Source organism: Mytilus edulis, chromosome 7 (assembly GCF_963676685.1).
Source record: "Mytilus edulis chromosome 7, xbMytEdul2.2, whole genome shotgun sequence".
In the NCBI taxonomy this organism is placed as follows: domain Eukaryota; kingdom Metazoa; phylum Mollusca; class Bivalvia; order Mytilida; family Mytilidae; genus Mytilus; species Mytilus edulis.
In genome coordinates this window covers 9785400-9802985 of record NC_092350.1, presented here as the reverse complement: position 1 = coordinate 9802985, position 17586 = coordinate 9785400, and the positions used below count along the sequence as shown (strand labels likewise).

General features: G+C 33.1%; 1 protein-coding gene and 1 long non-coding RNA gene across 3 annotated transcripts in view; both read right to left on the bottom strand.

Moving 5' to 3' along the window:
* Positions 1-641: 641 nt before the first annotated feature.
* Positions 642-3033, bottom strand: LOC139529883 (uncharacterized). Its single transcript, XR_011665917.1, has 3 exons — positions 2504-3033; positions 1693-1761; positions 642-930 (listed from the first exon to the last, which is right to left on the bottom strand). It is a non-coding gene; the product is annotated as an uncharacterized lncRNA (long non-coding RNA).
* Positions 3034-5510: 2477 nt separating this feature from the next.
* Positions 5511-17586, bottom strand: part of LOC139529885 (glutamic acid-rich protein-like) — a 34483-nt gene continuing 22407 nt past the window's right edge. For both annotated transcript variants that reach the window (XM_071325835.1, XM_071325836.1), the window contains exons 7-12: positions 12288-12406; positions 11412-11506; positions 10863-10917; positions 10053-10226; positions 7932-8058; positions 5511-7171 (exon numbers count right to left, since the gene is read on the bottom strand). In XM_071325835.1, the coding sequence (XP_071181936.1) occupies positions 6286-7171; positions 7932-8058; positions 10053-10226; positions 10863-10917; positions 11412-11506; positions 12288-12406 (1456 nt within the window). In that variant the 3' untranslated portion in view covers positions 5511-6285. The remainder of the gene's footprint in view (positions 7172-7931; positions 8059-10052; positions 10227-10862; positions 10918-11411; positions 11507-12287; positions 12407-17586) is intronic.

Genomic DNA, 17586 nt, shown 5'->3' with positions numbered 1-17586 from the left:
AATAGTGCTATGAAACTCACCATAATTAATATTTGTTTTAGTATACTGGTGTATAGTTTCTAACAAAACACCTTTTATCTTACAATATTTATCTTCTAGAGACACACAGGAGTTGTAGGGTCAATTATTCCTTCTTTTGTTGGACTCACAGGGTCAAAATGAAAGTGCTTGCATTTGAATATTGTATTACCCAAAACCTAAAATAAAATTGCTGATTTAGTCTCCTATGATGAAAGTCACAGAATGCCAGACAGAAATTGCTATCTAGAGGCAGTGGTGTTAACATTTTGTTAAAAACTTTATATTTCAGACGGTAGAAAACCTTATAGCATCAAAATTTGTATGCAGATACCTTATGTTCATAAGTTTTTATCCGTCACATGGGTATACATTTACAATTAATTCTCCATAGGCCGTAATGGTAACGTTTTCCTCCGTTGCTCAGTCCATATCGTTTACTTGAACATGTATGATGGCTCATATCGAAGCTGATACATTTATACATGTCTGGTTAAATTTTCGGGGTGGCAAGTGAGATTACTTTTTTCGCAAATTGATGGACCCCGGAAGATGGTGAAAAATGTCACTCTCCTCATGAAATAATCCCAAAATTCGGATCATAAAATTCAATAAAAAAATTGTCCTTTCTAATAATTTATTTCAGGTCAAATCTACATCTTTCTTTTCTCATCACACCAGCTCTATAAAACAGTTCTTATTGTTCATTTATGTCCATTTTTAAAATCACAGCATCCACAATTGTATGGCGGACTAATATTTTTTTTAATTACGTCATCTGAGTTCCTCATCTCAAGGTCTATTAGGGATCCTGACCCATATTGAAATTCATACTTCTGATTTTTCCAAATATTTTTATGTGATCTTCATCGGTATAACATTCTGAATAAATCTGTGTATTTTTGTCCATTTCTGAAAAAAAATAAAGTTGTTTTAGCACTATACGGCAATGACACTTTCGTCGCTATATTCATTTATTTTGAATACAATGTGTTTGTATAATTAATTTCTTCCAGAATACCTTCACTAGTCAAAACAAGGACAAAACTTCTGATTATAACCTTTAATTACAATACACAGACCCTGTTAAAGCATTCTATAAAATTTTCTTGTGCCTTAAAGTGCATTTTGACAGAGAAATTATGCAAAAATGAAGATTTTATAAAAAAACCAACACCAAAATAATTATTCTTACTAGTGGAAATCTGGTATTTAAAACTGTGGAAAGCACTCTTAACTACTTGGAAAGTCATCCTTATCATATAATTAGAGTGCAATATAGTGCAAATTTTCAAAACTTGTCCTTTCACATAATTCTATTTGAGAAAAAATGTTTTTAACATGTATTTCAGTGAAAACCTTTTATTAGTGAGAAATCCACATGAGGTTTTAAAGGAAACATTGTGACATCACATGTATTATGGCGTCATTAAATAACGACAGATCAAAATAGAGCTAAATATAGTTTGCAGTGTTACGTGAGAAACAGTTACCGCAAGATTTAACTCGAAATATTGAGTCGAAACGATCTGTAACTAAGCCTTTTCATTTAATACCAAGACCATAGCAACAGTTTTCATATTTGCATATTTTTAACATACCGACTGTAATTTCAATTGCATAAATACCATAAATAAACAATTTAGAGCTTGCCTAATAAAGCAAAATGCTTACCAGTTATTCAGGACTTTTTAAAACCTCTAGTTTGCCATCTCAGGTTAAAAAGTAATGATATGTCTGGAACTGAAATAAGACAAAAAAATTACTCAGGCTGTGTTATCATTTGATTTAAATACAGAAATACTATTGAGAGAGAAAAATCTAATTCTTGAAAGTTTAATCACAAAGAAAGACAAATGCTTCTCCCTTGTGGCTTAGTCACCTTCATTTAAACCTTTTATTTTAGAAGCAATGGGTAGTAGCTAACTAGCTTAATAGTTGAATAGGTGCAGAAATATTGTTTTCAAAAAGGTTTGACCCTCCCCCTTTTCACTGAGAAATGACAATATCTATTGTTTTGCTCAAGTGCATTAAAAATATTAGTTCATGATTTTCTTAAAACATGTACATGTTTTTTCTGTTTTTTTGCATATGATATCTACTGACCAGGGGTCAAATCATTGGATAAAAGCACATGCGATGATGTATCTCACTTTACTCGTATGAAGTGTGTTATCTCCCTTGATTATCAGGTATTCCTGTAGACCGAAGTGATAATTACATAACAAAGACTATATTGTGTCATGTTTACTTACAATTTAATAATATTTAAAAGTTGTTTCTTGCCTTTTTCAATATAGTAAACAAATTCCTTTCGGATCTCTCGGAAGTAAACAAAGTTATGATTGTGCCTAAAAAAAGTGTTCAGCCCCGTGCCAGTAATGCATTTTAAAAGCAAAGTTTCATTGAGTTTTTGCTGATCTTTATCAATAATATTTATCTTAAACCATTTATAATAACAAGGTATAAATAAAAAACTACTAACCATCATTTTCGGTGGTGTACAAGGTGAAATCATCCATAAATCAGCCTGAAAACTTCTGGAATTAAGCTTCTCAATTTGGGTATACATTTACAATTAATTCTCCATAGGCCGTAATGGTAACGTTTTCCTCCGTTGCTCAGTCCATATCGTTTACTTGAACATGTATGATGGCTCATATCGAAGCTGATACATTTATACATGTCTGGTTAAATTTTCGGGGTGGCAAGTGAGATTACTTTTTTCGCAAATTGATGGACCCCGGAAGATGGTGAAAAATGTCACTCTCCTCATGAAATAATCCCAAAATTCGGATCATAAAATTCAATAAAAAAATTGTCCTTTCTAATAATTTATTTCAGGTCAAATCTACATCTTTCTTTTCTCATCACACCAGCTCTATAAAACAGTTCTTATTGTTCATTTATGTCCATTTTTAAAATCACAGCATCCACAATTGTATGGCGGACTAATATTTTTTTTAATTACGTCATCTGAGTTCCTCATCTCAAGGTCTATTAGGGATCCTGACCCACATGTCTGTTATCCTTGACCTCATTTTCATGGCTCAGTATAAAATAGGGAGATAAGGTATGAATGCCAATTAGTTGACTACAATGAGTTCAAAGTTCAAGTGAAGTGGGTGTAAGCATTTATAGGTAACAGTACAGCCTTCAACAATGATATAAAACCATATAGTCTGCTGCAGGTAAAAGACCTGACATGAAAGATATCAAACAATTCAATGGAGAAATTTATCAGCCTGATTTATAAAAAAAACCTCAGCCATTTACAAATACAAATATGACAGACATGTACCAACAACAACCAGTGCATTACAGCCTCCTGACTTGGGTCATGCATATAAAGAATGAGGTAAGGTTTCACACGTTTGATAGCACATAACTTACTATGTCTGGCAAAAACTTGGTTTTTTTTTCATGTAAAATACTTTTAAAACTACTGTATGCGATGGATCAACTATATTTGGTGTATGAAATGACTGTCTGGCAGGTTTCATTTGACCTTGACATCATTTTTGTTGAGCCTGTGACTTGTCGCAGAAAGCTTTGCATAGGGATAGTGATCTGGCGGTGGTGGTGTTAGCTAACTTCTTAAAAGCTTTATATTTTAGGTGGAAGACCTGGATGCTTCATACTTTGTTTATATATATATATATATGCTTCATGTTACAAAGTTTCCGTCTGTCACATGACCATTGTTCTTGACCTCATTTTCATGGTTTAGTGACAGTGACTGAAAAAAAAGTTACATTTTTTGTAATGTTAATTTCTCTCTTATTATGAGTAATAGGATATCTATATTTGGTTTGTGCTTACCTTGCAAAGTCCTCATGCCCGTCACAGTTCAATTAACCTCAACCTCATTCCATGGATCAGTGAACAAGCTTAAGTTTTGGTGGTCAAGTCGACATCTCAGTTACTATAATCAATAGATCTACTGTATTCATTGTATGGAAGGACTACAAGATGCACATGTCCAACTGGCAGGTGTTTTCTGACCTTGACCTCATTTTCATTGGTCAGTGGTTATAGTTAAGTTTTTGTGTTTTGATCTGTTTTTCTTAAATTTTATGCAAAAGGTCTACTACATTTGGTGTATGGAATGATTGTAAGGTGAACATGTCTAGCTGACAGGTGTCATCTAACCTTGACTTCATTTTTCATGGTGCAGTTGTCACAGTTAAGTTGAGTTTTGGTCTTTTTTTCTCATACTATATTCAACACTATATTTGGTGCATGGACATATTTTATAATGTACATGTCAGTCTCCCAGGTTTCATTTCACCTTGACCTTATTTTCACGGTTCATTGCTCAGTGTTAAGTTTTTGTGTTTTTGTCTGTTTTTCTGAAACTATAAGCAATAGGTCAACCATATTTGTTGTATGGAAGAATTGTAAGATGTACATGATGCCTGGCATGGTTCATCTGACCTTGACCTCATTTTCATGGTTCATTGGTCAATGTTTAGTTTTCTTGCTTAAATCTGTTTCATAGAAACTAAAAGCCATAGGTCAACTATATTCTGTGTACTGAATGATTTTAAGGTGTACATGTATTTCTTGTTTGGGTTATATGACCTTGAAAAATCTGATGTACAGTAGTTGTTTGTTTATGTAATTTATACATGTTTCTTGTTTCTCGTTTTTTTATATAGATTAGACCATTGGTTTTCCCGTTTGAATAGTTTTACACTAGTAATTTTGGGGCCCTTTATAGCTTGTTGTTCGGTGTGAGCCAAGGCTCTGTGTTGAAGGCCGTACATTGACCTATAATGGTTTACTTTTTTTAAATTGTTATTTGGATGGAGGGTTGTCTCATTGGCACTCACACCACATCTTCCTATATCTATTGACCTTATTTTCTTAGATCCTGTTAATTTGATGTGATAGTTGTGAAAGCCTTTCATTTAGGACTATTAACATAACATAATGATTTGTAAAGAAGGCGAGACGTTTCAGCGTGTGCACTCATGGTGGGTCTTATTGGGGTCTAAGCATGACGCGGGATTGCCGATTTTTAGTAAGCGTGACGCGGGAAAGTCAAATTATTGTGTCGTGAAAACGGGAAATGAGGTCTAGCGGGACCCAGGAAATGACAAAAAAATGAGAATTGCTTACGTACATAGTGTAAGCGGGATACGGGAACCTGACAAAACAGTAAGCGGGATCCGGGATCGGAACCCCTCATGGTTCATTGATCAAGGTCAAGTTTTCATGATTTTGTCAGATATTTTAGGCAATTGGTTAACTAAATCTGAGGTGTAGCGCTCTAGGATGCTATGACAGAAAGGTTTACTCTATGTAGCTGTACAGAATGTTTGCATATAGTGTACATGTTATCTGGTAGAGTTTATCTGAAATTAACCTTATTTTTATGGTTCATTTGTCAATGTTCAGTTTTCATAATGAGGTTTGTTTTGCAAATGCCAGTAGCAATAGGCTAACTTATATTTGGTGTATGGTGTAAGTGTAAAATTAAATCAATAATAATTTATGTTTATTTATTATTTCTAGATAATTTATGACACTAACAACTAGACAATTAATATCAATACATGTATAACATGTATCACCATAATTCATAAAATACAAATACAAATTTAACAATTTTAAGACAAAATAAAAACTTTAAAAAATTATTTAAATCAATGATTTTGGTACTTTATTATCAACTGCATTATAAATTATGAAAACAAAATCAAAAGTTCAACATGCATGGAGAGAAATCTTGAAAGATTAATACAAGAATTGAATAAACAAGTAAGCAATTTCATTCCTCTTATCATATAGTTTATACTGTAGACAGGAATTTGGAAGAAGTAAAAAAATCAATAGTATAGGGAGAAATTTGTACCAAATATTGTTATCACTGAAATCAACAAGTATATAAGCTTTCCTTATTTTAAATAGAGGTAGTAAATACAAGAATTTAGAAACAACTGACCTAGGTATTTTTTGTACATTAGGTAGTTACAGACTAGGTTTTCATTACTTTCTAGGATGTACGATAATAAGAGGATATTCAAGAGAAACTTGATGTGTATGAGCAATGTAAAAATAGGATAATAAAGCTCATATGCATTCAATTATGTGTGGTGAACATTTAAGATTTTTCTTTTAAGTCTTAATTTTATAAATACTTTATCTTCAATACATTACTTTTATGTATAGGACAAATCTGTAATCAAAATTCTAATTTTTTGTGAAGTGTTTCTGTTAAAAAATCTTAATGCTCAAAGTCAAAATAATTTGTATATAACATCATCTCTTTCCTTTCCTTGTTCCTTTGTCTTCATGTTCAATATATTTCTGATCAACATCAGAGGCCACAAATTCATTGTCAATACTAACACTTGGAGATGACCTTGAATTGTCATTGTCAAGGTCATCGTCTTGATTTACAGTGACCACCTGATACATAGAGTTGTCTGAAACATCATGTTCTTTAGATTCTAAATTCTTCCCTGGTGTTGGAATTTTACTGGCATTAATGTCAATAACATTTATATAATCATCATTGTCATGTTCTGATGATGGTTCCTGGTTTATTCCTCGAGGTAGAAGTAATGACTGTGGGTTATCTTCCCCTGTAGCAATTATAAAGGGAAGATTGTCACCACTCTCCAGTCCTTCCATTGGCTCATCCGTTTGTGCCTGAATACAAAATGACTTGCCATTGGCTGAGCTAGTACCAGCAGTTGACTGTAGATTGCTTGGCAATTCCACAATATTTGATGCCCCATCTAATGGAATTTGTAGATTTCCAATTGGTTGATTTTGAAGTTGGTAGACATGAATTACAGTTTCTCCTTTGCCATCCTCTGGTGTGTGATAAACAAGAACCAAAGGTGAATTATTTGCATCATGGGTAATCTGCACATTGGCATTTGGAGGAAATTCAGCAGGATTAATAGCTATCGATCCCTCCATGTCAGAGTTGATTTTGGAAGTAAATGTAGCAGGATTAATACTAACTGACCTCTCCATTTGTGAACTGACCTCTGACCTTGCTTGTTTCTGTGGTGACAAGATTTCTGAATCACTCATAGTGACCTGTAATTCCATAATGTCACTGTCATCATCTTCATCTTGTGATAAACAAAATGGCGGGACAAAGGGAGCATTTTCATATCGCTTGAATGGAATTCTGCAAAAAGAGAAAACAAAATTCTGTAACATTTATTGTAGCCAGGGAAAAAGCAATGTACTGTGGATTCATCAATTTTCGTTGGATACCAATTTTCGTGGATTTTGTGGTTACAGGTGAACCAAGAAATTTAATGTTCCACGAATGACAAATTTGCTATAGGCTTGTATGTAGACTGTATTAAAACCACGAAATTAAATATCCACGAACATGCAAGTTTTCCCTAATCCACGAAAATTGGTACCCACGAAAATAAATGAATCCACAGTATCTCCTTTTGTGGAAAGTAAAAGGGAGTCATAATACATGTACACTCTAATTTTACAGCATGAAATGCCAATCTTCTTCAAAGGTTTAGCATATTGAGATAAAAATTAAAGCTTGATAACTTCAAATTCTTTATTGTACCAATAAAGAAACAAAACTCATATGTGTTGCGCATATTTTTCTACCCAAGTGCAAAAACCATAAAAAAAAAAATTGTTCTTTAAAACTTTTTACAAATATCTTAGAGAAGTGAAATCTTGAAAGCAAATACAATACATTTTCCAACATAAATAAATATTTCCAAGTGGCATAACTCTTAAAAAAAATATTTGAGCAACATTGATTTTGGAACCTGTCTGAGACATTGCTCATATAAAACTTTAATTTAAATTTGATAAAAATCTGGCAAAAATGTACACATGAGAGTGCTTACAATGCAATTTTCCATATAGTTAATATTTTCAATGTGCCTCACTCAATATCTAAAACCTACCTTATAGGTGTCTTTACAGGTGTGGGAGGTGTTGATTCTATCTCTGACACGTCCTCCTCTGTAGCATCCTCGTAATCATAGTAGATATTTTTTCTGGGTCTTGTACTTTTCCTTGCTGTTTGTTTTTCTAGAAATTAATATTCTAAGGTTATTACAGGAATGAAGGCAATTATCATAAGTTATATAAATTTCTCCTAACAAACAGAGCAAAATAATTTTGACATACATTTGACTCGAAAAAATATAATAATCAAAGAGCAGATTGCTCTGAGGGATACAATTGCCATTGTTTTCATTGATACATGTATTAGTATTATTTTCAAAAATAATTCAACTGACCATGTGAAATGCTCGTAAAATGTAATTTACGTAACTTTAAAAATAGCCAATCCTTGATACAAGTGTATGAACAATGTACTTATTAGGTCTTTCCACTTTTCTGTGGAAAGACCTATTGTTTTTCTTCTGATTATTTTTTTTTCCCTGCCAAATTTTGTTCTTGCGATAAACATTTGTTTCGCAATATGTCGCTTAGATATTTGGTATATGATATCGAACAGTTTATGCGCTTTTGAAATTTACCCTGCGTAACCGAATACTTTTCTTTGTAGGAGTTATCTCCCCAAACACTGTTTTCCTTGTGATCACAACTCCTTCGCAACCGTAAAAGATTATGACAAATTTATTTTATAAAATTGCTCGTTATATCCTTCGCATGATTTGTCCAATTTCGACCGAAGCAATATGAACGCCCCATATGAGACTTATTTCCCTTTTTGTATTTGAAATTTTGAAATGTATTTTAAACTGGAACACCATAAGTGATAGAGACCTAGGATCTTTTGATTTGAGGTCCTTGGTCCAAAAAAAATGAAAATTAGATCAAGGTCAAAGGTCAAGGTCATATTCTAATTTTTGAATTTGTCTTATTTTCACTCATTTTCATTAACCTTATAAGATATCGACAAATTATTTTGTATAAATTGTTAGTTGCGACATGTGGTAACTAAATAATTTTAGTTGAAAGGGTGCGTAAACAATGAATGGGAGTTTTAGCCCCTATCATATCTTAAATTATGTTTAAAGTGATATCACTTATTAACCATACATATTAGAGACTAGGGTCTTTTGATTTGAAATCCTCAGTTTGTGACCTTAAAATTGAGGTCAAGGTCATAGGTTAATTTGACGTTCTAAAATTTTGACCTTTGCTTTAATTCATATCTATACATCATAAAGCCATATGAACTGACATTTTAGACTGATTTTTTATATTTTAATATCAAAATAGATATAAACTGGTGGAAAGGCCTTCAATTGTTGAACAATTGGTTTTTAATTTTGTTTTATTTTTGTACTATCAACTCCAAGTTTACTCTCCACAGCAGTCACTGAGAGTGAGAGAAGGTATTTCACTGCATACCTTATCACCTATTTTGCTACGTGAATTCTAGGTGGAACCCCATTCCTAACTCTTTAAATATTTAATTTCCTTTGGTTCAGTGGGCAAGACTCCTTTTTGTACACATTCCTCTGTTTAAATTGCGATCGGTTGACATGAGGGCATGGCCCTGAGTCAATGGTATAAGTCTACAGATTGCTTAAAAGCAATCGTATCCCAAAAACAATGTTTCCCCTTGCTGTGTATATTCTCAGTGTCAGTGGAATGCAATGTATTTTGTGTGGTTAAACATCTAGGTATTTTTTTCACTTTTACTACAGGACATCCTGGATTTTCCCCTTGCTGTGTGAAATTAAACCATGTTAAGTTATTTGCTGCTACTCTCCAAAACATGTCACTCAAAGTCAATTTATGTATACATTGTTTTTTATGGCAATGTTACATTGTTAGCTAGCTAGTGAAAATCAGTGTTACAAATCTGGTACAAAGCAGAGTTCGTATTCTCTTAAATTTACAAGAATTAGCTCTAAAACCTTGTAAATCTTTATAACTTTTAACATCCTGGAGAAAATCAGAATATTTGGATGCTGTTAAAGACTCTGTATGACCTTTTCTATAAAAAAAATCTTTCCAAGATTTCTTTTCTTTTGTTTTGGAGTTAATTTATCCTTTGAATTTGACAAATCAATATTTACAATGCCCAAAACTAGTAATTTTACCTTCTTTCTCCTTATGTTTCTCTTTCTGTGCATTTTTCTCTCTCTTTTTTTCCTGTCTCATTTCTTTTGTTTTTTTCAATTTTTCTTCATCTTCTTTCTTCTTCCTCTCTGTTTCAATCGCATCAAGTTTTTCTTCTTTTGCAAAGAATGACATATCAAATGGTTTTTTGTTCTCTGTAAAATAAATTAAATCATATGTGCTATATTAACTAGAACCAAAAATAGCTAATCTCTTGGTCAAACTAAAAAAAAATCATTGAAATTCAAACTTGACAGCTTAGATTCTTTGTTTGCCTGACAAATTAACTGTAAAATAACATTGAGCACGACTTAACTCGATGATACTTGAATAAATTAACCACCCATTTTAATTTTGCCGCCTCTTTTCTGATCTTTACTGCTGTCGAGTCAACGTTTAGTTTTAAGAAACGTGTTAAAACGTTAGAATCTTTCTGAATGTTATAGGGATAATAATCTTTCTGTATGTTATAGGGATAATAAAGAGTAAAACAAATGAAAATCCACTCAAGTTCCAAACTTCAAAATACACAAAGTAAGTTGACAGAACAATCAATGTTTGAACTAATTTCAGTTCATGGAATCAATAACAAATGTCCAAAGTAATCATCTTAAAATCCTTGATTTCACAAAGATTAACTTGATTGTTTTTAGAGATTTCAAATCGGATAGAAAAGAAGTCCTGCTGGCTCTATTTGTTTGGAAGCATTGTTCTGAACATGCATCAAATATTTGCCACTGAACATTCAGGAAACAGCAATCTTCTAACAATTTACTATAATTCCAACTTACTGAGAGCCAGTTCCACTTTGTTTCTGTTTAGCTTATCTTCTCTTTTAAACTTGGTCTGCAAAATGAGAAACAGTAACAAAAGGTGAGTTTAAAGAAGCTGTTTTAATCACAAACTTCCAAAGTCCAAAGAACATTCTTTAAAAGTAACTATATTACTTATGTTACTGTGGATCCATTATTGTTCATTGAGCATTTTGTTCGTAGGTTTGGTCGGAACTGTTGAACCACACATTTAAATGTTCTATGAATGGCAAATTTTACATAGGCTCTAATGCAGACTTTGGCAAAACCACGAAATCAAATAACCACAAAAATACAGGTTTCCTAAATCCACAAAAATTGGAACCCATGAAAATAAATGAACCCACAATATTAATGAAATAAACTTTAATAAATTAAATGGAATTGCTTTCCAGTGGTGTTTCCAGCAGAAGTTGTATTACACTATATCTCTTATTTATGCAGACACGTTATGAGTGGTAAAGCATGCCCTGTGTATGGTTATGTAATACAGATAATCATAAATCTGAGTTAACATATATACTTTACCTTGATGTCATATCTTGTTCTTCTTTTGAAAAGTTTTACCATCAGTGAGAAATCTGTCCCTATATAACTCAATGCTCTATAAAACTTTTCTGTCTCTGTAAAATAAATCAATAGTAAGAAATCTGTCCCTATATAACTCAATGCTCTATAAAACTTTTCTGTCTCTGTAAAATAAATCAATAGTAAGAAATCTGTCCCTATATAACTCAATGCTCTATAAAACTTCTCGGTCTCTGTAAAATAAATCAATAGTAAGAAATCTGTCCCTATATAACTCAATGCTCCATAAAACTTTTCTGTCTCTGTAAAATAAATCAATAGTAAGAAATCTGTTCCTATATAACTCAATGCCCTATAAAACTTCTTTGTTTCTGTTGGATTAAACAATTCTTGCATAAAACATAGATAATTATTGTTACTTGACTTGCAATATATCAACTAATCTAATAAAACCCTAAATGAAGAATGGAGCAGTAATACTAATCACACGAAAGATTTCCATTCAATACACACAATGACATCTGATTTTAGTGTTTAGTGTTTACGCTGTGTGATTTTTGTTAAAATGATGTAAAATTAAGTTGAAAGCTGGTTCACAGGTAAAAATTGAATGAAAATGGAAAGGAACATTGTACAATGCAACTTAATAATGAAACTTATCACCAACTGAGCATTATGACAGGTGCCATAAATGTACTGGCTTTCTTTCTAGAGCATCTGAGATCACCCCCAGTTTTTTATGGAGTGGTTAATGATGTCATAATTTGTGGAATCAGTTAGGTCTTTTCATTGTTTTTAATATTTCTGAAATGATTTTATCAATTTCTTTTGGTATTCTGAAGCTACCCTATGTATCTGTTAAAAATTTAGACATACCCCATTCAGACCAGGCAATTCTACTGAGTGGTTTTCTAAAGCTATTATATGTAGCTGTACTTCCAGTTTCTTCTATCAGTTCAGACACAGGTGATTCATCCTTTTTCTTTATAATCAAACTGAAAGTATTACAACATTAACTGTTTGTATAATCTGTAATATTTTTAATTGTGCAACTATTCAATTTAAAAACATCTTTAGATAAAGAGATATTGCACTTATGGGTATTTTATTATTATGGACAGTATTGTATACTTAAGATTGGCTGTTCCTAATTTGTAAGAGCCAATTATCTGAAGGTACTGTTATATCATCAGATGTTTTATACCCCTTATTACACAGCTGCCTCAATGGCTGAGTGTTCTAAGTAGTTATTCCCTGTACTGTAATCACTAACCAGTCAACACTCAGGTTGTGAGTTATAACCTGCTGCCATGAAATAGCCTAACAGCACTAATTAAAAGTAGTGTCAGAACACAGAAAATCAAATCAACCTTATTATATTTATAAAACTATGCAAAAGGTGAATTGATTGGTACCTTTCTTTGTTAATTATAATGCTTCCATCCGGACCTATTTTTACTTGAGGTACAGGCATATCAGGGTCTTTACTATCTGTTACATACCTTTCTTCATTAACCCTTTAACCCCCAATCCCGCCTGTAGGCGTGATGGCGACAACCATTATTTGATGGCCCGTATGACCCTCCATTCTTTTTTTTAACTGCCCCAGCTGAACTGTCATGATAGCAGGGACTTCAACTAAGCAGTTCATGGTCTATCAACTCTTCTCAGATGTCTGTTCATGAAAATTTGGCACTTTGAAAGCCGTTTAAGAGTTCAAAATCGGAAAAACATGAAAAGTAGCCAAAATCAGGTGGGGGTGGGCATCTTTTGATGGCCACTACGTAACTGGAAGTGACTGTTGGTAAAAACTGTTATCATATATGCATGCATAGGTGGTATAGGAACACAACGAGGTATAATATGGCCAATAGGAATCTAGTCTGTAAAATCTAGGTCACCGTTTTGTCAAAAATCCATAAAAACGGACATTTAGGCAGACCTGACTTGACAATAATAATTCCCAAGCAAGACACTGAAGTCCAATATACTCCTACCATGAATGGACTACTGTAACTATAGGGTAATACTTGAATGACAAAAATACACAGTCTTGTCAGTGTTCACCTCTCAAGGTCGTTTTGAAATCAGAAAATAGACGGAAAATTACCATTTTTCACTGGGGGTGGGTTTAAACCCACGAGAAAATATTTTCCAAAAATGTCTTTGGGGCGAATGAGTTAATTATAATGCATCCTTCCGGATCTATTTTTACTTGAGGTACAGGCATATCTAGGTCTTTACTATCTGATACATACCTTTCTTCGTTTATTATAATGTTTCCATCCGGTCCTATTTTTACTTGAGGTACAGGCATATCAGGGTCTTTACTATCTGTTACATACCTTTCTTCATTAATTATAATGTTTCCATCCGGTCCTATTTTTACTTGAGGTACAGGCATATCAGGGTCTTTACTATCTGTTACATACCTTTCTTCATTAATTATAATGTTTCCATCCGGTCCTATTTTTACTTGAGGTACAGGCATATCAGGGTCTTTACTATCTGTTACATACCTTTCTTCATTAATTATAATGTTTCCATCCGGTCCTATTTTTACTTGAGGTACAGGCATATCTGGGTCTTTACTATCTGTTACATACCTTTCTTCATTAATTATAATGTTTCCATCCGGTCCTATTTTTACTTGAGGTACAGGCATATCAGGGTCTTTACTATCTGTTACATACCTTTCTTCATTAATTATAATGTTTCAATCCGGTCCTATTTTTACTTGAGGTACAGGCATATCTGGGTCTTTACTTTCTGTTACATACCTTTCTTCATTAATTATAATGTTCCCATCCGGTCCTATTTTTACTTGAGGTACAGGCATATCAGGGTCTTTACTATCTGTTACATACCTTTCTTCATTAATTATAATGTTTCCATCCGGTCCTATTTTTACTTGAGGTACAGGCATATCTGGGTCTTTACTATCTGTTACATACCTTTCTTCATTAATTATAATGTTTCCATCCGGTCCTATTTTTACTTGAGGTACAGGCATATCAGGGTCTTTACTATCTGTTACATACCTTTCTTCATTAATTATAATGCTTCCATCCGGTCCTATTTTTACTTGAGGTACAGGCATATCAGGGTCTTTACTCTCTGTTACATACCTTTCTTCATTGATTATAATGTTTCCATCTGGACCTATTTTTACTTGAGGTACAGGCATATCAGGGTCTTTACTTTCTGTTACATACCTTTCTTCATTAATTATAATGTTTCCATCCAGTCCTATTTTTACTTGAGGTACAGGCATATCTGGGTCTTTACTATCTGTTACATACCTTTCTTCATTAATTATAATGTTTCCATCCGGTCCTATTTTTACTTGAGGTACAGGCATATCTGGGTCTTTACTTTCTGTTACATACCTTTCTTCATTAATTATAATGTTTCCATCTGGACCTATTTTTACTTGAGGTACAGGCATATCAGGGTCTTTACTTTCTGTTACATACCTTTCTTCATTAATTATAATGTTTCCATCTGGACCTATTTTTACTTGAGGTACAGGCATATCTGGGTCTTTACTTTTTGTTACATACCTTTCTTCATTAATTATAATGTTTCCATCTGGTCCTATTTTTACTTGAGGTACAGGCATATCTGGGTCTTTACTATCTGTTACATACCTTTCTTCATTAATTATAATGTTTCCATCCGGTCCTATTTTTACTTGAGGTACAGGCATATCAGGGTCTTTACTATCTGTTACATACCTTTCTTCATTAATTATAATGTTTCCATCCGGTCCTATTTTTACTTGAGGTACAGGCATATCAGGGTCTTTACTATCTGTTACATACCTTTCTTCATTAATTATGTTTCCATCCGGTCCTATTTTTACTTGAGGTACAGGCATATCAGGGTCTTTACTCTCTGTTACATACCTTTCTTCATTAATTATAATGTTTCCATCCGGTCCTATTTTTACTTGAGGTACAGGCATATCAGGGTCTTTACTATCTGTTACATACCTTTCTTCATTTATTATAATGTTTCCATCCGGTCCTATTTTTACTTGAGGTACAGGCATATCAGGGTCTTTACTATCTGTTACATACCTTTCTTCATTAATTATAATGTTTCCATCCGGTCCTATTTTTACTTGAGGTACAGGCATATCAGGGTCTTTACTCTCTGTTACATACCTTTCTCCATTAATTATAATGTTTCCATCCGGTCCTATTTTTACTTGAGGTACAAGCATATCAGGGTCTTTACTATCTGTTACATACCTTTCTTCATTAATTATAATGTTTCCATCCGGTCCTATTTTTACTTGAGGTACAGGCATATCAGGGTCTTTACTATCTGTTACATACCTTTCTTCATTAATTATAATGTTTCCATCCGGTCCTATTTTTACTTGAGGTACAGGCATATCAGGGTCTTTACTATCTGTTACATACCTTTCTTCATTAATTATAATGTTTCCATCCGGTCCTATTTTTACTTGAGGTACAGGCATATCTGGGTCTATACTATCTGTTACATACCTTTCTTCATTAATTATAATGTTTCCATCCGGTCCTATTTTTACTTGAGGTACAGGCATATCTGGGTCTTTACTTTCTGTTACATACCTTTCTTCATTAATTATAATGTTTCCATCCGGTCCTATTTTTACTTGAGGTACAGGCATATCAGGGTCTTTACTATCTGTTACATACCTTTCTTCATTAATTATAATGTTTCCATCCGGTCCTTTTTTTATTTGAGGTACAGGCATATCAGGGTCTTTACTATCTGTTACATACCTTTCTTCATTAATTATAATGTTTCCATCCGGTCCTATTTTTACTTGAGGTACAGGCATATCTGGGTCTTTACTATCTGTTACATACCTTTCTTCATAAATTATAATGCTTCCATCCGGTCCTATTTTTACTTGAGGTGCAGGCATATCAGGGTCTTTACTTTCTGTTACATACCTTTCTTCATTAATTATAATGTTTCCATCTGGTCCTATTTTTACTTGAGGTACAGGCATATCTGGGTCTTTACTTTCTGTTACATACCTTTCTTCATTAATTATAATGTTTCCATCTGGTCCTATTTTTACTTGAGGTACAGGCATATCTGGGTCTTTACTATCTTTTACATACCTTTCTTCATTAATTATAATGTTTCCATCCGGTCCTATTTTTACTTGAGGTACAGGCATATCAGGGTCTTTACTATCTGTTACATACCTTTCTTCATTAATTATAATGTTTCCATCCGGTCCTATTTTTACTTGAGGTACAGGCATATCAGGGTCTTTACTCTCTGTTACATACCTTTCTTCATTAATTATAATGTTTCCATCCGGTCCTATTTTTACTTGAGGTACAGGCATATCAGGGTCTTTACTATCTGTTACATACCTTTCTTCATTAATTATAATGTTTCCATCCGGTCCTATTTTTACTTGAGGTACAGGCATATCAGGGTCTTTACTCTCTGTTACATACCTTTCTTCATTAATTATAATGTTTCCATCCGGTCCTATTTTTACTTGAGGTACAGGCATATCAGGGTCTTTACTATCTGTTACATACCTTTCTTCATTTATTATAATGTTTCCATCCGGTCCTATTTTTACTTGAGGTACAGGCATATCAGGGTCTTTACTATCTGTTACATACCTTTCTTCATTAATTATAATGTTTCCATCCGGTCCTATTTTTACTTGAGGTACAGGCATATCAGGGTCTTTACTCTCTGTTACATACCTTTCTCCATTAATTATAATGTTTCCATCCGGTCCTATTTTTACTTGAGGTACAAGCATATCAGGGTCTTTACTATCTGTTACATACCTTTCTTCATTAATTATAATGTTTCCATCCGGTCCTATTTTTACTTGAGGTACAGGCATATCAGGGTCTTTACTATCTGTTACATACCTTTCTTCATTAATTATAATGTTTCCATCCGGTCCTATTTTTACTTGAGGTACAGGCATATCAGGGTCTTTACTATCTGTTACATACCTTTCTTCATTAATTATAATGTTTCCATCCGGTCCTATTTTTACTTGAGGTACAGGCATATCTGGGTCTATACTATCTGTTACATACCTTTCTTCATTAATTATAATGTTTCCATCCGGTCCTATTTTTACTTGAGGTACAGGCATATCTGGGTCTTTACTTTCTGTTACATACCTTTC